The 21,438-nt window shown below is 46.5% G+C and overlaps 2 protein-coding genes across 5 annotated transcripts in view; one reads left to right on the top strand and one right to left on the bottom strand.

Annotated features, from left to right (window-relative positions):
* Positions 1 to 21,438, top strand: part of GIGYF2 (GRB10 interacting GYF protein 2) — a 105,480-nt gene that overhangs the window by 46,751 nt on the left and 37,291 nt on the right. The window lies entirely within an intron of this gene.
* Positions 3,822 to 6,875, bottom strand: KCNJ13 (potassium inwardly rectifying channel subfamily J member 13). 2 transcript variants are annotated; one of them, XM_075530074.1, is made up of 2 exons: positions 6,416 to 6,875; positions 3,822 to 4,444 (listed from the first exon to the last, which is right to left on the bottom strand). In XM_075530074.1, the coding sequence occupies exons 1-2, from the start codon at positions 6,873 to 6,875 to the stop codon at positions 3,822 to 3,824; spliced, it is 1,083 nt and encodes a 360-aa protein (XP_075386189.1). The 2 variants fall into 2 exon arrangements, with proteins under 2 accessions (XP_075386189.1, XP_075386190.1); XM_075530075.1 differs by having other exon boundaries at positions 4,384 to 4,444; positions 6,652 to 6,875.

Below are 21,438 nucleotides of genomic sequence, written 5' to 3'. Positions count from 1 at the left end.
AGCAGTCGCACCTCTGTGAGGGAAAGCCATGAACTGTAAATGCAGCCTGAAGCAGCAGGGGCAGACAGACTGGGGAGGACTGTCCTTACCTGTGTGGCTGAGCAAGGATGGGCCAGCCGCCTCTTCTCCCAAGTCTGATTCTGTACTTTTCCCAGGGAGCTTGGAGAGAGGTGGTGAGGGCAGGTGAAGTTTACCGCTTACAGAGTCAGAATACTTCGTCTCAGAGGTAACATAGGCGCTTAGATTCTTCCGTCTGAGCAGTAAAGTGGAGGTGATATTGCTTGGCAGACTTTTAGGAGCGTATGGACTCACTTCATTTATTTATGCTACAAATAACTGAGCTTCCGTCACTGGACCAGGCATTAACCAGATACCAGATACACCTTCTCTCTTTCTTTGGGGCACAAGGCTGCTGTGCGGTCACTTCATCCAACTGTTTGATGTCATGAGGGAGCTATAGAGTGGCATAGCTGGGACTTGGGATCAGAATTGGGGTGGACAAAGGTAACCACATGGAATCGGATGGGAGAGAAGCAGCAAGAAGGGGTGACTGAACAGACCTCAGAACGGTGTGTAACAGCAGCCTGTGCTGCAGCTCTGCACCAACCATGGACTCTGCAACATGTCCGGCAGCAGCGGCAGTGACCCTGCAGTCCCAGGGGGCCGGGAGGTCACTTTCAAGCACTGGACAGCTCAGGTGTTACATGCAGTTCTGGGGCAGACCCAGGACTCGGGAGATGTGAAGCCTTGGGACACGGACGGCCTTTAAGGAGATGGAGCTGTTTAGATACGAGACAAGTTCGGGCAGGGCAGAGTGGGAGAAGGGTTTCTGAGGTCAGTGTTGGCAAATATTTGCTTAACAATCATGTGGACGATGATCTGAAGGATGGAGAAGGGCTCATCTGTGGCAGGCTCACTCGCTGTCTGGACGTGATGAGGGTTGCCTAGGGAAAGAGAGTGTCCGGGGAGAACAGCGTTGGTTTTAATACTTAAAAAAAAACAAAAACTTTTATTGGGGGCTCTTACATCTCTTATCACAATCCATACATTCCTTCAGTGTGTCAAGCACATTTGCACATATGCCGCCATCATCATTTTCAAAGCATTCTCTTCCCACATGAGCCCCTGATATCAGCTCCCCATTTCTTCTCCCTCCCTCCCCCGTCCACCCTCCCTCATGAACCCTTGATACGTTGCAGATTATTTTTTCCATATCTTTTATCGTCCTCCATCCCTCACCCAATTTTTCTTCATCCACCTCCCTGGGAGGGGGTTCTAGGTTGATTCTTGTTAGACTGATCTTTTTAAAAAATCGTGGTGAAACACACAGAGAAAAATGGTTTGAAAATATTTTTTCTTGTTTGATAAGCCTTTATAGCTTTGCACACATTTATATATGTCAACATTTCCTACATACTTGTAGTGAAAGACTTAATTTCTACATACCACACGTGTTAATTTCTGCTTTTCTTTTTTATTTGTTTTAAAAGAACATTTTCTTGATTCTTTTTTTAAATAATCATTTTATTGGGGGCTCATACAACTTTTATCACAATCCATACATCCATCGTGTGTCCAGCACATATGTGCATTTGTTGCCCTCCTCATTCTCAGAATGTGTGCTTTCTACTTGAGCCCTTGGTATCATCAGAAACCCTTGAAGCCGGCTCCAGGGGGCCTAAGATGTCGGGGCTGCTCTTCCAGCCAGGTGGAGCGCTGCCCCGCCATTTCTCTGCCTCCCCACGGGGCTCCATTCCCCATGGGGCGCAGAACACAGCGTCCTCAAGGCAAGAGAAGGAATTGTAGCCAGGGTTTCCAGAAACCTTTGCCCTTCCCCCAGATAAAAGTTACTGGCTCTCTTCATACAGCTTTGCTCAAACAGCACAGTGTACCGACTGTTTGGGGGAGTCACTCACAGATGTCAGTGGAGGGTCTGTGTATAACTGTACCCCCTTAGAGGCACAACATGGACCAGCCCCAGAAAAACAAGGCGGTGGTGCCTGGTTCCTGCTCTGCGGGGGTCGCTGTCGTAGGGGTGTTGAGGCTGGAGTGCTGGGAGTCGAGCCCCGGCTGCACTGTGGGCTCTGGAGACCCCGATTGGACCAGGTGCTTGTGGGGCCCCGTGAGAACTGTGGTCTCTGTAAGTGGTGAGAGAGCCGTGTCCATCTGAGCTATGACCTTATTTTCTCAGATTGGGTGAAGCTTGCTCACTCATTCCTGCTGCCTGCATGTATTCCAAGGGTCTTGGGTTGGAAAAACTAATCCGTTGGTCTGGCAAAGACTTAAGATTGCCAATGAATTTCAAGTAGCAAGGGTTCACAATAGGGAGTGGGTTCTTGTCAGTCCTCTGCTGCCACCCGCCGCAGAGCAGCCAGCCCATAGCTGTCCTGCGTTTGCTTTCCCTTTTGGTCAGAGAGCCGGGGGATGACCCTTGCTTGCTACAAGTGCCTGCTCTTCACAGCTGCTGCCTTTACTCAGCTTGTATTTCTCTTCAAAGCTGGTACTCACCTGGGCCCTCACCTCAGGGCAGGCTACTCACCCCATCCCCACGTCATCCTGGAGAAGGGCAGGGAGGAATCTCGGGGATCCGATAAGGTGACCTTTTTTTGGTTCTTATTACAGTTTTATATTGTTTAATTGAAAAGTATGTAAAGGCTCGATTTTCTGACTTAAACTGGGCCAGGAGTTTGGGGTCCAGCTTAGACTTGGGGGGTGAAACATGAAGCTGCAGAAAAGGCACCGTTGTTTGGGGGAGAAGCTCTGGAAAGAAACATGAGCATTCATCTAGCCCAGCCTCCCACTGGTGAGTAAACACTCACTCTATGTTTATAGAAAAAACTCTCTGAAGTTGGAAACAGGAATTTGGGTTTGAAGATACTTGGTTGCTTAATTATTTTTTGCTCTATTAGAGCTTTTATTTTTCCCCGTGAAATTGTAACTCACAAAACCACTTTATGTACAGAAACTTTTCATATGTTTGCTATTTATGAATTACTTAGGTCCTCTACGGCTTTCTGTCCCATTGAGTGGGTTACAGAGAGAAAGGGAGAAAATGTTTTTCCTTCTATCTGAGCCTTCCAGACGACCAGTGGTGTTCTAGGTCCTTCTTTGATTGTTGTGCAGGGGGACCCTAAACTAGCTGTAGCATCTCCTCCCCAAGTACCACCAGCCTGCAGATGCTGGCCCTACTGCTGGGGCTCACCGGTGACTGTGCCACAGGTGGCGGGACTGGTGTGTGGGGGCGGGTCATCACATTCAGATGATCTCCCGCCTTTGTCTAAGCTGCAGTTTGCCGTCTTTCCTGGAAGTGTGCATTCTCAGCTGCTGTCCCCGTGTCGCAGTCTGGAGGACTCAATGAAGGCACTTCGGTTTGAGAAGTAGTCGATTTTGAAAGAACGTTCACTGACTAGTGTGAGGTCATCAACCTGTCAGGAAACTGCATTTGAGGCAAGACCCTGGGTTTCCCCCCTGCGAGAGAGTTAGGGCTCATGTTTCCTAGTGTTCAGCTTTGTTAGCCTGCACTGTCTGTTTCACCGTTGTCACTGGTCTTGTACTGTCTCCTTATAAATTCACCAGCAACACGCCTGTTTGTCGAATTGCTTTTAGAGAACACAGGTACAGTCTTCGTAAAATAAGGTTTTACACTTCCAGGATGGGTATAGTTAGCTTAGCCTTTTTTTGTGTGGGCACAGACACGATTGCCGTGCTGTCATCGGAGAGATGGATTCAGAGTTGAGGGGAGCTATGATGAAGCGAAGGCAGCTGTATAATTAGCAGGGCATGTTTAATACAGCACAAAAGAAGGGTGTTCTGGGCAAGGCTTACTCTGTCAGCCCCGTTTCAGAGATCTGAAAATTGTCCATGTTTTGTCCATTGATATGGATGTCCAGGTCAGTCCTGTTTGGGCTCTTAGAGACCAGAGGAGTTGGAAATTGAGGGATTGTCTTGTCAAAATTCTCCATCTTGATTTGATATTCGCCTTTGGAACCTCGGGCCAACAGAGATGCGAAACAGTGGTGTAACAAGATCTCTGAGGGCAGATAGGATGTCCTCCGCTGGCAGGTTTCACCTGTGCCTTCCTGCATTGCCGAAAGGAAGACAACCAGCTCAAAGTGGGGAGGGTTCTCATGCTGGAGCAGCGTGGCCAGAGGGCTGGATGGTGTGATGGAGTGATGATAGGCGAGAGGAAAGATGAAGAAGGGACATTCCTCGGAACTGATGCCGTCCAGGTGGAAATCCACACTGGTCTGGTAGAGGTCTCCATTGTCTCGTTCCTGGTAGAGGACAGCGGAGACCCGCACGCTGGTGAGAGGGCTAGGTCGAATGTTGGCCACTTGGAAAATCAGATTGGGCTTGTCATCTATGTGAGCTACTACTGCTAAGTCAGTAAAGCGAATTGAGAAGGCTCGATTTTTCGGTCGGGCAATCTTCGCCACAAAAGCACCTAAATTAGAAACCATGGAATTTTTTTAGAACATTGACCAAACATATCAATACTTTTTCTGAGCGAGAAGGGTGTATTAAATAGTTAAACATTTCTTACGTGCCACAACTGACTCCCAGATGAATGAGGAATTGAAGGAATGTTTTGTTAACTGGGGCTATCGCATTTGCCTGGGTAATTTTTCAAAGCATATGTACATTCTTACTTTAAGAGCTGTGACATGGAAATGTGAAACCAGACCCTCTAGTTTCTTCCAGAGTCAAAGAGGTGGTTATCCCCTATGTCCCTATTTATACCGCCCCGTGGCTGACTCCCTCCCTAATCCCCACACCCCCAAGGTATTGGAAAATACATAACGATGGGTTACAACCAGATGACTGCAAGCTGCCCTCAGGCCTAGGTGCAGAGCCAGACGGCTGTGGGGTGCGGAGGGTGCTAGTGGAATGAATGATCTGGTCACGAATAATTTCACTGTGAATCCTGAGTGAACTGACTTGAAAGAAAGTGGTGGCTCCATAAGGTAGCCCTCAAGTGTGTCTTCCCTATGCCCAGACTTCAGATACTCAAACTCAGACCTACTGCCACCAGGGCAGTTCTGAAGTACACCGACCCGAATAGAGGGCTTCCAAGGCTATAAATCTTTACGGAGCAAACAGCCTCATCTTCATCCCTCAGAGCAACTGGCGGGTTTGAACTGCCAACTTTGCGGCTACTTAGCAGTACCACAAGGGTTCCTTGAACTGCAATTCAGAGATTTGGATTATTTTTTTATTTCCCAGGTATTGTTGACAGGCTGGAGAGGCCAGTGGTCTTTCAATAAGAATTGCATTTTAAAGGAATAAAAAGGACATGGATTGGATTAAAAGGAAACTAAAATATAGTGAAATCCAGCAGAGCATTTAAAAATATTTTATAAGTTGTCTTTATGCTTCCTTAATATGTTTAACCCCACCATCCAGTAGCAAGTTTAATGCTGTGACTTTGAAGCATACTAGCATACTATGAAAATATCTGTGATTTTTATTTGTATCAGACTGATGGAAACGGGCTGATGAGCTGGTTTCTGTTGCCTGAATTCAGACTCATAGGAATGCCAGATTTCAGGTAGGACACTGAAATAGGATGTATGTTCTTCCATCCAAATTGATCAACAGCCCCCCCCCCCCCCCCCGCTTGTCTTTTGTCCCTGAACTGACCTAGTTTCAGTCCATTTGTTCCAAAAGTTGGGTGATTTCTTACAGGTTATAGAACCAGTTGGAGTTGGGAACACCCCTGGTCCTGATGCCTGAGCACTGCCACCCCCCCCCACCCAACCCCTACCCTCATTGTGACCCAATGCACATCCTCCTCGATCACTGCTGAAACCAGCTCTTCTTTTCCTTGGATCAGTTATTAAAATGCCCTATACCTACTTGAGTAGGGGAAGGAGTCTTGTTACCAGGTTCATGAGCAACATCTCCTTTGTTTATCTCCCTGCATGCTTCCAGTGTGTTTTGTGTAGGCGTGTGCATGTTGCTCAGCTTGTTCTCTGGTCCACAGTGCCCAGCGAGTATGGGCTCCCCTCAGTGGTTCTGACTGAACGATGAAGACATACACCCAGAGGAGAAAACTCCAGCACTGGGAAAAACTGACATTTCCTTGTCAAGGCAAAATGACGGTCGGAATAAATTCAGAAATAATGATTCACTCGCTTCACAAAATGCATAACTTTTCCTTAAGTTCCAATAGATAAAATTTAAGCATATGAAGGGGCTTCAAAAAGTTCATGAGAAAAAAAATTGGTGTCTTTAAATTACGTTTCTCCACAAACTCCCTGAAGCCCCCTCTATAGTCATCGTCTTTATCATTTCTTCTGTCCCGGGCATTGTTAACCTGCTCTAGTGCAGACGGTGTTCTGCAGCAGAACTGCACACAGCTAACTGTCCTTCCCCAAAGACACTCCGTTTTGTGTTTTAAAGAATAGAGAGTTACCTGTGATAAATGCCTCCAGCATGAGGCCTAGGAGCATTTGGATGGCCAGAAGGGCGATTGCGCTTGGGCAGTCACCACTGGGGAACATGGTGCCATAACCAATTGTGAGCTGTGTCTCCAGGGAGAACGAGAAGGCCGCCGTGAAGCTGGTGATATACTTGACACAGATAGTGTGGTTTTCAGGCGGGTCGTCATGATCCAGCTCCAGATCCCCATTCATCTCAGCGAGGACGTACCAGAGCACTGCAAAGACAAGCCAGTGGACCACAAAAGAGGCAGAAAAGACCAACATCATCCAGCGCCAACGCATGTCCATCAGGATCCCCCAGGCATCTCGAAGATAGGCCAGGCCTCTTTGGGCGCCATCCATTTGAAGGGTGCTGTGGCCATCCTTGGTGACCATCCTCCGGTATCTCTGAGTGAGGAGAGGGGCAATAGCTTTGCAATTACTGCCGTCCATCTTAGGCTGGACTTCTCTGAAAGCAAGAGCACATTAGTCAGCCCTTCTCTGCTGGAGGGACAGGTGACACGCCTGAGTTCTCAGACCTCTCCTGCTTCCTTGACTACAACTAGAGAAAGGGCCTGCACACTTGGACAACTTGCTCTCACCTCCTCTGGACAGAAGAGGGGCAGGGGGTGGTCAGGTTATCCATGTGCTTGCTGATCCTGCGTTACCTCAGTTTGCCTCTTGTATGGTTTCCTTGAATCACTCTTTACATAGAGTTCTGACATGATACCATCATGTCCCAAGTCCGATGCCATGTCCCCAAGGATGGGGCTGCGGTTCATGCCCATTTGATTGCCACCACTGTATCTTTCCTGCCCAAGCCCAGGCAATCAATCCAGTGTTTATGGATTGGACCAGACAGTACGTGGAAATAACCGAATGCTCCATTGATTTGTGATAAAAGGGTACATGCTAAACAGTGTTTCATAATAAGTCAGACTCCAAACCACACTTACTGCCGTGGAGCCAGTTGTGATGCGGAGTGACCTTTAGGGGAGGGTAGAACTGCCCCTGGGTTCTAAGACTGGAATTTGTTATGGGAGTAGAAAGCCTTGTCGATGGCTTCAAACTGCTGGCTTTGTAATTAGCAGTCCGCTTATTTATCAATAAGTGGGGGTCATTTGGAAGCTTCCTGTGAGGTTGTAATCCTTTGAAACCAGACTTGGTATCAGACAAGCCCGAGCTGGGCGAAGCTTTCGGAGAGCTGTGGTTCTTTCTGTATGTGGGAAAATTAGCCTAGTGAGAGCACACCAGAGAGGTGTATGATGTGAGTTTATTGGGTTTGGTCACTGGGGCCATTTTCCGGCCCTCCTTCCTTCCTGGCTGACGGGTGGCTGGCCGTCTTGTGATACTGAAGCCTCTGAGCGGGCTGAGGAGAGATGGCTTTCTCGGCACCCTGAGAACGCCTAACCTAGGTAGACATTCCTAGTAAATAAAGTAGAAGAAGCTTGAGGAGTGTAGTGAACTGAAAAAATTAGGAAGGCATCAAATGGCAAAATGTAACGGGTAATCATCAGTTTTTGCGCTGTGAGCAGTTCTCATCTGTGGGCACCCTCCCTCAGTGGTGTGCCTTGGGCAGAGGCCCCCTAAGACTTGACGTGGCGGCTCCCCGTCGGGTGATTCCTGCTGCTTCGCCCGGCTTCTCCCCTCTTGGGGTTCATATTGGAACCCTTTCCCTCGCTCTTCAGAGTTAGATGCCCCGGGGAATGCCGAAGCCCCCTCTTTACCCGCTGAGTGACATGTAGGAAGGGAGGAAGGACATGTGGAACTGGTTGCTGGCCCCAGGGTATGTTGGGCCCTCCTGTGTGTCAGGGCAGACACTGGGACTCTGAAGACTGTCATGTGTTTGCTGTGGAGTTGGACATGGACCAGCTGGATATTTGCAGTTTCCCCTTTGGGCCAGAGGCTATTTTAAACATTTATGGTATTAGAGATGTCCTCTTGCACTTTCTTTAACTTGGAGCTTCTGAAGGGACATTGGCATGGTTGCTAAAAATGAGTTAGGTTGGACTTTTAGAAATAGCTGTTTCATATTACAGAACTTAGGGAAAAGTAACTTTAGCACACCGATGTTTTAATAGTTATAATAAGTGATTGTAATTTTATTTAGTTTTTTTCCCTCTTAGCATAGGTATTCAATTATGCTAATTTTGTTACCTGACTTAAATGGTTTAGGAGATTGGATGTCTGCCCTATGGAAAACAATCATAAAATCTTCACAGGCCCTGTACAAAATGCTGTCGTAACACACCCTCTCTAATTCTTGGGGATATCAGTGCCACAGCCAGTATCCCTGTTTTTCAGGTGAAGTCACTGAGGCTCCAAGAGAGAAGGGATTTGGATTATCGTCCAGGTTTGACCGAACTCAAAGCCAGTGGTTTTTGTTTTAACTGCAGAAAGCTGGCTATTGAATTTGGTGAAATAAAAATTCTTCCTAAAATGGTTGGAAGTTGCAGTCACAAAATGGCTTTTTGACAGCCAGCTTTTTAGTAAACACTTGTCTGTCGTAGCTAGTCCACCTGCATCGTTCTTAACGCGTGGTAGCTACTGCTTAGTTGCCATATGCCAGGAACAGACTAACATGTATGGACTCAGGTGACGCTCAGAGAAGCTCTACTTAAGTGTTGGTTGCTTTATTGTTAAGAAAAACATTTCCCCCTTTCTCAGTGAAAATGCCACTGTTATCCCGTCTAATGGAAGATGAAACCAAGGTCACAGAGGCCTTGGGGTGGTGGGTAGGAACCCCACAGGCGCAGAGGCAATGTCGGGTTGCCTCAAAAACAGACATTTTGACTCTCGTTAACCTTTATGAAAAACACTATGTTCCGTTTGACTAGTTTTGTTCAAAAGCCGCTACAGAATATGCGGTCTTTAATTATGCTTGTTAGATTCAGACCTATGATATGATACGCAGCATATTTTCAATTAAGGAAGACTTCTTTCAAGATTTGTAGATTAGTTCAGTCACAAGTACTACATACGCTGGTATTTGAGATCCTCCAGACCAGTAGACTTAGAACAAACTGTGGAGAGGCACGTTCTTACACAGCGTGCCCACTGCGTTTCGCTGGGTGAGGAGGCACTTTTAAAAACAACTATTACCACCACCCCACCACCACCATTTTATGAAATAAAGGACATTTTCCCCTTTGAGGAGGAAGAAGGGCGCAATCACAAAAGGGGAGCTTGGCTATACCGTGTGCAGCCGACTGCTTGGTTCACCCCTAAAGATCTTGCCTCCTGCTTGTCAGAAAGGGCCCGGCGTGGGCCTGCCCCTTGGCAAGGTGCTGCTCCAGGGAGCCACTGTCCTGGGGCTGCTTCCCACTGCATCGTAACTCTGCGGGGTGGGCGGTGGGCGGCCAGGGAGGTGCCATGATTCTTCTAGATTTTTAAAAGCTGCTTATCTAAAATTCATTAACCTGGAGAGTCTTTCTGTATATACTACAACTCACAAAATTAAGTACTTCCATTTGGATTCTTTCACTTGGTAACTTGTTACCTACAGCCTTTATAGTTGTCTTATTCTAGGTCTCTTGCAAGGAAATTACCTGGAGAAATCTGAACAGGAAAGTCAGAAGGCTAAAACAAAGCAATGAAACAATCTCTGTTTTTAAATGTAAGATTTGCTAGCTTTTGTTTAGACTGCTGGGAAGTAAGATTCTGATCCCCACTTAAGAGATTGCTCTGAATCACTCTGTTCTCTGCACTCATGTAGTTAGTGTGCTTTACACAGAGGACGCAGGAGGGGAGTCTTCACCAACCAGGCTCCATCTCTGTGCTTGTGTAGCTCTGTGTCACCCAATACCCTTGGCCAGGCTTCCTTGTATTTAAAAAGAAGAGAAAGAAAGAATACAAGAACACAGTCTCCTACAGTTCTTTAAGTTCGCCAACTTATTTCCAGTTTGCTCAACTGATAGATGCAGCATCCTGATAGGTTTTCTTATATATTTACATGCTGCCCCCCCATGTTGATTTGTTTTATTTTATTATTATTTTAACTCATTTTATTGAGGGGGGGATTCGTTTTTATTTTTAAGTTATATTATGGTTGCCTGTTATCTGTCGTACCTTTCTATCACATTTAAAAAGTGTCTGAAGGGCAGACGTTCTGTTCATGCTGTTCTACTTCCGAGCTGTTTTCAGATCCCTGTGGGCATAGTGCTTTTTAAGGATAGCAGTTGCCTTGGTTGGTGTTGGTAGGGTTTTTTATCAGCCAATTCCAATAGAAAGTAAAATGGGAACTTGATAAGGTTTCTTGTGTCCATGTGGGGGGGCTGTAAAATATTTGCCGGTTCATAGACTATTTGGTGAAAGAAAGTAGTGCGTTAGAAAGATGAGTGTTTGGCTCCCTCCTCGGTCATCAGAACAGTAGATTCGTCCTACTTAGATTGTCGCGCTCCCCAGGCTGTCTGTCCTGTTGCTGTGCTGTGAAGTAGCACTGTAGTCCCCAGTCAGCGGGACACAGGCTGTAAAGACAGTGCTGTGCACACGAGAGTGTCCCCGTCTGCTTTCAACCTCGGAGTCTTCAGATCCTCTCACTGCCCTGCATAAACGAGGGCAAGCAGTCCGAGTTGTAACTCTTATGTAAGCCCAGACACTTTCTTGTTTTACATTTCACTTCTTTACTTGTAGAAGCATCTACTAATTTTAGTAATAATTTCCCACTTAAGTGGAATTCAAATAGAAGATAAACTCATTGTTATTCCATGTTTAAGAAAAAACAAAAGCAAAACAATGTATTCTTTATCATTTGTTTCCGTATGCTCATTTAAAATTTCTTTTATACTTTGCAAAAGAAGGCACTTTTTTTTAAAGTCTCTGATTTTTAAATTTTATGTTTTTAGGTGATCTTTCTCTTCTACTTATTTCTATGTTACAAGAGAATTTCCAGTAACGTTTTTTAAGTGGCACTATTGCCATTCCGTTTCTAAAATGTAGGGAACGAGAATAAAGAACTGTAATAGAGATCCTGGTAGAAACTGATGTAGAGATCTATCAGAAAGAACAAGCTCTGTCTTCTCTTGCCAACCCATGTCCTGCCCAGCTCCCTTTAAGGACAGAAAGCAGAATGCGTATGGTGTCCTGTACTCACCAGTTCTTTTGATGGGTTAGGTGAATCCTGAGTGCAAAGGTAGGTCTTGAGGAAACCGGCCCAGGATGCCTTTTTGCTCAGGTAAGTCTAATCTCCCCGTGCTTTGTAGGTTCTCTCCTTGGGCTGGGTTTACAGTTCACATTCCTCTGTTTATAATGTCGTGGGGGCTGGTTTCTGCTGAAGCTGATGTGATTGGTCACTCGGTCTGCAGGGGGGCCAATTAGCTCTGATCATGTGGAAAAGAATGCTGGTTTGTTAGGAGGGCTTTCTTTACCCAACACAAATGGTAACAGCTCTGGAGAAAACCTCCAGAGCTGCCTTGGAGCAGGGGTGCATTTTTTCCCTCTAATCAGGACCGGTCTTTAGTAAGTTTGCATAATCTTCCTTAAGAGTCTACTCGACAGTTGAAAGGGATAAAATTCCCTGTAAGCTTTCTTCTCAGCCGGCTCTCCTTATGCAGCATGTTGGCGTGTGAGAGATTGCCTCTAATCTTTTTCTTCTTTTCTGACTTATTTGGATGGAGACTTTCAGGCATGAATTATTGAATTGGTTTTTCTAGTTCAATTTTTATAACACGCCTCATCAAGAGTGGTTACCATTAATTCCAGAACTAGTAATAGATGCACTGTAATTTAAATACCCGGTCTCCCTTTCTTCTTTTATTATTTGCAAAAATGTAGACCTTTTCTTTCTTTCTGTCTTTCTTTCTTTAATAGAGTCTATCCAAAGGTGCTGGCATAAGTATAATTGTTTGTTTGCTACCTTGTGCTTTCGTTTAGAAACCATACCTGTCTGAAATGACAGAAAGCGTTTCTTGGACTTTGTGAGTTTGCTGAGGGGACGCATGACCCCGGTCCTCAGGTGGAGTGGACAAGGCACAGGAAACTGAAACCCGTTGAGCAAAGTGAGCAAGGGGGCGCCTCTGTAGAGCGCCTCCCCAGCAGCATTTCCCCCTCCTGTGCTAGCTGCTGGTTTGCAGGCTTTGATCAAATGTCACATGGAAGAGGGTCTGTGAAACAAAGACTGGGATTGTTGAGGGTAAAATCATGGAAGGCCCGCTGGGGAAAGTATTACTGTCGACCAATATAATGCTGCTTAGAATGCGAAATCTGCCTTGTAGGCTCCCTCCCCGGTTGAAAAGCATATTAATTCCTCCTTTGTTTCATTAATGCCAAACATTTCCATACAAGTTGAGACACAGCGCTGAACACTTTGACCTTCAGAATCAGGGAAGGTGAAATTTCAAAGGGAACATGTGGCCCAAAGCTTGCCTGCTGCCCGCATGCGCTCACTGGTGATTGGTGGGAATTCTATTTTCTGCCAGTTGTCAGCTGGCTGGTAAAAAGTAGTGTATCATTGCCACAGATTGCTGCCATTGGCCTGAAGTAACCATCCCTGAGTCGGTATCAGAGAGACTTGGCAGAGCGGTCCTCAGTGAAGAAGGACAAGGGCTCGAGGAAGGAGCATCGGGCCTCCTGGGTCTGGACGGTGTGAGCGCTTGCCACACATCTCTAGTCCCGCAGCGGCGCTGGTGGATGCGAGCGCCGGGGGCCCGCTCTGCTCTGCACGCCGTGAAGCCAGGGCGTTGCAGCAGCCAGAGACCCGGGCTTTGGAGCCGTCTGCTGGGGCTGAATGACATTGGCATCAGAATCTGTGCTCCCTGTTGGAGGGTTTCCGTAGAGGAATTAGAGATGGCTCTGGGGCAGGTCTTCAGTGTCACATAAGTGCTAGACACCCAGACATGGGTCTCTTTCTTTGGCTTTTTTATTCAAAATGACTAAACAAGGTCTTAAAATAGGTACCTCGTTTATTTAACTTCATTTCTCTGTCTCTAAAAGGATTTAGTTCTCTTTCTGGCTGAAGAAACAGGGAATATGAAAAACAAACAAACAAACTCACTACCATTGTCAAGTCGACACCAACTCATAGCGACCCTGTATGGCACCCCTAAGCGTACCACAGTACACTTGAAAACACCAGACCTTTTAGTGGTCATGGCATCCTGACCTCTGTCCCTACTGACTACCTCCTTCCGTGACCATGTGAGTCCTGCTCTCCGGTGCTCTCTCCAGAAGATGGCATGACCTCTCCCAGTGCTGCCTGGGGTTGGCCGCTCACCCAGGGTCTTGCCTGGAGGTGGCAGGCATGTTACAGGAGTGTGCTCAGGCACGGCACACTAGCAGCATACTCGGACCACATGCCGGGCTTTCTCAAGGAAGTTTTGATAAAAGTACAGACTTCCTCCCAGAAAGAAACTGCTCTTATTAACTGTTGGAGCAGACCTGTTGCCCTTGGGGGCTAGTGAAGAGTTTGGGTGTCCCCACAACCACCTGCCCTCTGACACCAGACTACATCTCAGTGTGATCGTTCACTAGAACGCTGCACAGAACGCAAAAAAGCAATGCCGTCACAGTGAGGCTTTATCCCAGCCAAGGATGCAGACGAGCGGGCAGAGCCGAGTGAGTCGAGGTCCTGTGAGGCCAGGCGGGCTTCAGGTGGCTCTGTTCCCACACGTGTGCCAGTAGGAGCCCACTTGAGCCATGGAGTCCCGATTCGGGGACCCACAGTTTCAAGTGACTTGCGTGGCCGACCTTCCTCTCCTGCTTCCAACCTTCCTTCCGACCTTTCTCCCCTTGAGAGCAAATTGATACCTGTGGCCCAAGCCCCCCCCACATAAAATAAGCCACAGTGTTGGCATCAATTCTGGCTTCCTCAGTAAGCAAGGCAAGCATGGGATTATTTGTGCTTGCATACAGATATGTTGTGAACAATTTCACATTGTTTCACCACAGCACTGTCAGCTTCTCAGTCTGGTGGGCACTTGTCTCTGAACCCTGTAGCACCTGCCTTCAGAATCTGAGCCTCTTTTCTGCTGTGCAGGCCCCGACAGCAACAGAGTGCCAGGAAGCGAGGCAAGCCTGGGTTTACTTGTGCTTGCTGAAATGCTTTCACCACCCTAGGTGGTGAAACCCAAGTGAAAAGGTTCCCCGCAGACTAGCCAGCGCATGCGTCCCTTGTTGAGTGGGGATGTGGCTCAGTGGCAAGGGCCAAGCCCCTCTCTGGACTAAATGTGGCTTCCACTGGACTAAATGTGGTTAGGGAGCTGGAGAACCTCTGTGGAACTTGACCGTCCAGTTACCCACCCTGAGGGGCTTGGTTTCCTGGTCATCCGGTGGAAAAGGAGAAGTGACTGTCACCCCCTCTCCCCCGGGGGGTTGTCCGGTCCCTCCCACTGCTTTCTGGCCGTGGTAGAAAATGATCAGAGACTGTGTGTCTGAATTGAGGAGTGCAAAACCACTTGCTAGACAAATTTGCACATAAACAAGCTTCAAAGTCTGTCCCATAATTCCACTTTTGCTTTTGGCGATTGGGCACTTGTAAGCTCCAAGTCTCACAGCTGTAGATTTTGTTGGCTGAGTGCCTCTCAGCTCCATCTGAAGTTTTCCATAAACACCATTTTTGGCTGGGAGTCAAACACGCACACAGGTGCCCTTCCGTTGCTCTCTCCCCTTAGGAAGTCCGCTCAGCTAGACCTGCCACAGCAGTGCCGCGGCACGCACGCGTCAGTGACTAGTGACGGTTTTGGAGAGTCCTGGGCAGATTGAGCTCATCTGAGCAGAAACATCGAGGATCTGCTTACATGTGTTTCATATACATCTTTTAGCACTTTTTAGACATCTTTAATTACTCCCGATGCAGGAACGGAGGGTGCATTATGTAGGTAGTATCGTTTGCTCATGAAATAGTACCTTAAGGTACTGCCTACATAATGCACCCTCCGTTCCTTGAGGAAAAATGCACTTTGAATGTGTGGCTCTTTACCCTTTGGAGATCAAAGACACCTTTTAAGACTGACCAAAGCTTCAGACTCTCTCCCGTTGGTGGAGGGGACATGGTAGCAGGGAGCGTGCCAGCAGAGTATGTATGTATGTGTTCCAGCTTTACAGCTTGCTCACGGACGACATGTTCGGAACCCAGTGTAGACAGCAGTATAGTAAATGACTTCATGAGATACACTTTTAAGGGCCAGCTGGAAGGTATGGCACTCCAGTGTTGGAAAAGAAGGGACGTCCTTTGAATTCTGATGTTGATGAAGAGTGTGGACAGATGTGTCCTGGAAGAGGGAGAGCCTCAATGAGGAGGGCGAGACTTTCTCTCATGTTCTTTGAATGTATTATGAGAAGGGACCAGTCCCTGGAGAAGGACAGCATGCTTGATAAAAGTCAGAGAGTCGGCCCTCAAAGAGATGGGTTTGCTAACGTGGCTGGTGCAGTGGGCTAGGGCGCACGTCATGCTGTGAGGGTGATGCAGGACCAGTCAGAACCCACCTGATGGTCCCTAACAGCAGCCGTCATGCCGTCCATGCCAGGGAATTTGAGTGCTGAGAAGGGTCATGTGGCTGTCCCACACTCATTCCCCCTAGTCATATGGAGTTCTAGCATTTTTTAGACTCAAAAGGGACAATGCCCAGTAATATGTGAATGTACAGTTTTTCCCCCTGACCCTCAAATTATACGCTACATGACTAAAATCAAACCTATGCTGTTGCATCACGTCTGACTCACAGTGACCCTGTAGGCAGAGTAGAACTGCCCCGTGGGTTGCTCAGACTATCACTCCTTATGGGAGTAGAAACGTTCATCTTTCACTGAGGAGCAACTGGGGGTTTTCAACTGCTGACCCTGTGGTTAGCAGCCCCATGTATTTAGCCCACTGTGCCATCAGGGCTCTTCCACTCTCCTTGGCACTTCACCCAAATCTACTGTAACCATTTAGATTATAAAGGATTTATCTTAACGTATTAGAGCAAGTCTTAACATGCAGTGTGATTTTTAAAATGTAGTTTAATAAGCAAATTTGTTCTCTCCCAGTCAGGAGGCAGAAGTCCCAACTCCCCCTTTGTTGGCTCTCGGACACCTTTGGCCTTTCAGCCTTTATAGGCCCAGCATGCCCTAGAGTGCTCCCTGGCTCTTGGCATGAGTTGTGCTCTGGGTCTAGGGACTCTCACAGGGCAGGGACCCTAGGTCCCCAGGACGGCATTCTGCCTCCTGGCTCTTGTTGCCGGGTGGTGGCTTTTCTCACGTGGTGTGATTTTTAGTTGTGTGAGTCGTTGTTATTGGTGTGAGCCACTGTTGAATCAGCCCCTGACTCAAGGTGGCCTGTGCACAGTGCATGCCTGTATTGTCACCGTCATCATTGGTGGTTTTTTGCTGTTGGGTCCCATGGGGTTTTCATAGGCTGGTCTTTGGAAGTAGATCCCCAGGCCTTCTGTCCTAGTCTGTCCTAGTCTGTCTTAGTCTGGGGGCTCTCCTGAAACCTGCTTGGCATCATCGCAACATGCAGGCCTCCACAGACAGGCGAGTCTGGACAAGGGGAGTGGGGTGCACTGGTAGGGAATCAAGCCCAGGCCTCTCAAGTGGATGTAAGAATTCTGCCTCGCTCCCCCTCTAGTGTTCCATCTGCCCTCCCTCTTACACTAGCAGTAATTAGGAATGAGCTTTTTATTAGACAGTGGTTGAAGCCTTATTTTTTCCCTCAAAGTAATTTCTAGAGTCAAATTTTTATAGTAAGTTGGTCTTGTCTGGTGTCAGGGGTACACATTTTGAGAACATTTCTTCAGGAAGGTGAGCTCAAAAGATGTACCATGGCCTGTGGCCTCTGCTGGTTACATTTAGACGTCGTTTCTTCCTGCTGACCCTAACCCTACATTTAAACCCAACTCTGACTCCAACCTTTAACTCTTAATCCTTAGCACAGATGTTATCACTTCTTGCACTATCCCTAAACCTATATATACCTAGCTCTAACCCAGGGCTTCTCAACTTGTAGATCGTGACCCCTTTGGGGGCCGAATGACCCTTTTACATCACAGTAACAAAATGACAGTGATGAAGTAGCAACGACAATAATGTTATGGTTGGGAGAGAGGGTCACCACAACATGAGGAACTGTATGAAAGGGTCCCGGCATGAGGAAGGCGGAGAACCACTGCTCAAACCCTTGACATTCAATCCTTATCACAGGTTTTATCTGAATTCCTGCTGCTTCCACTGGTGTCATCTGTGAGTAAGCTGCCAAAAATGATGGAGGGGATGTGAGCCCCATAGTAGTAGATGTAGGAACTCAAAACACTTAGCTCTGTCTCTGATTTGGGCTCTGCTCAGCTGTGGGACCCTCCAGATGACACCCTCCTGGCAGATTCAGTGGAGATGAAAAAAAAAAAAATGATGGCTGGCTCCATGGGGGTGATACGGATCAGATGAGCCATTTCATGTCTTTTGTCACCTGCTATATATCAAGGCATTTGTTTCCATGCCTGCTCCTAGACTGTGAACCTGCAGGGCAGGTGCTAACTGAGTCCTCTTGGTTTCCAATTCTGTGTCCCTAATTGTGGTGTGTGTGTGTGTGTGTGTGTGTGTGTGTGTGTGTGTGTGTGGTTTTTTTAAAGAGTAGGCACTCAGGTTATTGCGTTTTAGACATCTGAGTACAACAGACAGACAAATGGTAATGTCGTTCTGTTTCCTTGGAAGGAGGCTTTGAGAGCACATGCTAAAGTGGAACACACCTTATGATCCAACAGTGGCGCTCTGAGGTAGGGAACCCAGAGAAATGTCTATCTCTCCCCTCTGTCACATTCCCAGCAGCAGAGACCTGGAACCCTGCACGAGGCTCCTCAGCTGGAGAGTAGAGTAATAAGTTGTGGACACTTCCAAACAGCAAGGCCAAGGACAAACAGCGATGCTCTGAAACAGTGTGTTCCTCAGAAGAAGGCAGCCGTGGAAGAAAATACACAGGGGTACCCTGCTCATAGAGAAGGGTTCAATTACCTTTGGGGTAATTGAATTTAGGAATGGTATTGCTATGGAAAGACGGGATTGGGAGGAAGTAGCCTTTGGAGAGCTCAGTTCTTTTTCCCCCCTCAGGTTATGTGGGTATATTCACATGATACGACTTTAGGGGGGGATGTTTCATATATTGCCATGTTTATGTTCTTTTTTGGTAAGTCTATGGCACTTCTGTATAGCCTTTTCCTAAGGAAGGAGAAGAGTGAAATTCATTGGAAAGTTGATGAATTCTTTTATCGTACTCATCTGTAAAGGACAGTGGCCCCAGAAGCATAGCAGGCTTGTCTGGCTCTTCTGTTGTGGCTGGCAGGTCAGATGGCACTAGGCTGATGCTCCTTGGTTTGCCAGAGAAGTCATGTTCATGATTTCATTGCGTAGTCTCTGTGTGTTTTTAAAATTTAATTTATTCAAAATTTATTATTAACTGGGATTTAATACATATTTCATTCCATCGTTCACATTGTTTAGTCTTTAATATGTCAAAACATAAGTTGTAATTTTTATAAGTTACTTTGTGGAAACACGGCTTTTGTTTTTAATTAACTCTGTAGTCGATTATGCTTTGTGTAAGCGGAACCACCAGCCTCTAAGCACATACCCGAATGTACTCGTGTAGAAGCCGAGTTTTTCAGCACATTTTTAATGCAGTGTTTGTGGTAAAATTAGGTGCCTTGGCTGATACTCAGGTCGGCTTATACTGGAGTCTATTCAGTACATGCCCTCACTAGCCCCACCAAGTGTATACAGCTAGAGCTAGAATTCAGAACTTGGTCTGATAACTCCCAATTTTTTTGGTATTGTGCTGTGCATACATAGGGTTTTCAGTAGCTCCTTCCTTCGAAGTGGGGAGCTGTGTCCTCCTTTGTTGTCTGTTGTCCGTCTGGATGCTCCACTGAGATCTGTTCACTTTGGCTGGTGTCTGGAATGCCAGTGGCATTGCTTCCAGCATCACAGCACAACAGGCTGACAGAGAAGTGGTGGCACACCAATTGAAATTAAAATAACAATTGAAATGTTTCAACAAGCTGATGAAGCACCAGAAGCACTTACTCGTGGATACCAGAAATTTGGAAGGAAAGCTACTTGCCCAACTGATTGGAAGAAAAGAGATCCATATTTGTGCCCATTCTAAAGAAGAAGGTGACCCAAAAGAATGTTCAAGCTATAGAACAATATCACCGACTGTGCTCATTCAGAACTTATACATGAATCACGAGATAATTATGTGAGCAGAACAAGGGCATACTATATGGCTTAAAGTCAAGAAAGGTGTGCGGTGTATCCTCTCGCCATACTTGTTCAAAGAGTTGGATTGTCATGGCGGCTTCCACAATGGCCTCCAGCATAGGAACAATTGTGAGGGTGGTGCAAGACCAGGCAGTGTTCTGATACACAACAACAACAGTGTACTGCTCTGGATTGTTATCAAAAAATTATTTTTGAACAAGAAATCGCATAAACATCCAAGCTTTACGCAGTATAAGTTTCCAGTAGCTTGAGAATTTTTCTATAGCTTTGTGTAAGTAGAAAAGCCAGATGTTTTTCTTCCTATCAGTCCCTGTTCTTTTTTTTTTTCTTTAATCATTTTATTGGGGGTTCTTACAGCTCTTATCACAGTCCATACATCCATCCATTGTGTCAAGCACATTTGTACTTAAAATGTTTTGAAAACGATCATTTCAACATATGTACAAATGTGCTTTTTCTTTCTACTTGAGTCTTTGGTATCAGCTCCTCATTTTTTCCCCTCCCTCCCTCCTTCCTTCCCTCCCTCATGAACCTTGATAATTTATAAATTATTATTTTTTCATGTCGTACACTTACTGTTGTCTCCCTTCACCTACTTTTCTTTTGTCCATCCCCCCGGAAGGAGTTTATATGTAGATCATTGTGATCAGTTCCCCTTTTTCCCCCACCTCCCCTTTCCCCTCCTGGTATCGCTATTCTCATTATTGGTCATGAGGGGTAATCTGTCCTGGATTCTCCGTGTTTCCAGCTCTTAAGTGTACCTGTGTACATGCTTTGGCCTAGCCAGATTTGTAAGGTAGGATTGGGTCATGATAGTGGGAGAGGGTGGGGGATAGGGGGGAGGCATTAAAGAAGTAGAGGAAAGTTGTATTATTTCATCAGTGCTGTACTGTGCCCTGACTGGCTCATCTCTTCCTTGTGACCCTTCTGTAAGGGGATGTCCAGTTATTTACAGATGGGCTTTGGGTCTCTACTCTGTAACCCCCCTCATTCACATTGATAGGACTTTTTGTTCTGGGTTTTTGATGCCTGATACCTAATCCCATCGGTACCTCCTGATCACACAGGCTGGTGTGCTTCTTCCATGTGGACTTTGTTGCTTCTCAGCTAGATGGCTGCTTGTGTATGTGTAGGGAAGGTGGGCATCACTGAATGCCGGGTTATTAGAACAAAGTGTTCTTGCATTGAGGGGAGTACTTGTGTAGAGGTCCAGTGGCCTCTGCTACTTTGATACCTAACAGTCCCTGTTCTTATTTGTTTTTCCTGACTCCTCAATCATTGCTCATGGAAGCAGCAGACAAGAAATCAAATGACTGATGGTGGCAACAGTTGTACAATTATGCTTCATCTAATTGAATTATGGATTGTTATAATATCTGAAAGAACTCCCAATAAAATGATATTAAATAACAAGTAGGACAGAGAGCAACAGCAGTCTAGCTTGAGAGGAATTCCTGAGAGGCAGAAGAAGGGCGAGTGTGACGGTGGGGTAGAAGGAAGGTAAAAGGAAACAGGAAGGTCTAGGAAGCAAAACTATGGAGAGAGGTATAAACATAGGTGTGTACCTATGTAAAAACATTAGTTCATTAAAACAGGTATTATGTACACCTATTTATATATATGGCAACACACTGAGATAGTGGATGGACTTTGGGCCTCTGCTTAACCTCAACCGAAGAATATTTTTTTGTTCTAACTACCTCGCATTCTGTGATGCTCGCGCTGAAGACAAAATGGGTGCATAAGCAAATGTGGTGAAGAAAGCAGATGGTGCCTGGCTGTCGAAAGCTCATGAGGTGTTGACAGGATTGGGTAATAGGCATCAGAAACC

Source organism: Tenrec ecaudatus, chromosome 13, assembly GCF_050624435.1.
Source record: "Tenrec ecaudatus isolate mTenEca1 chromosome 13, mTenEca1.hap1, whole genome shotgun sequence".
NCBI classification, from domain to species: domain Eukaryota; kingdom Metazoa; phylum Chordata; class Mammalia; order Afrosoricida; family Tenrecidae; genus Tenrec; species Tenrec ecaudatus.
The sequence above is the reverse complement of the archived record's forward strand: the minus strand, read 5'-3'. Positions and strand labels throughout refer to the sequence as shown.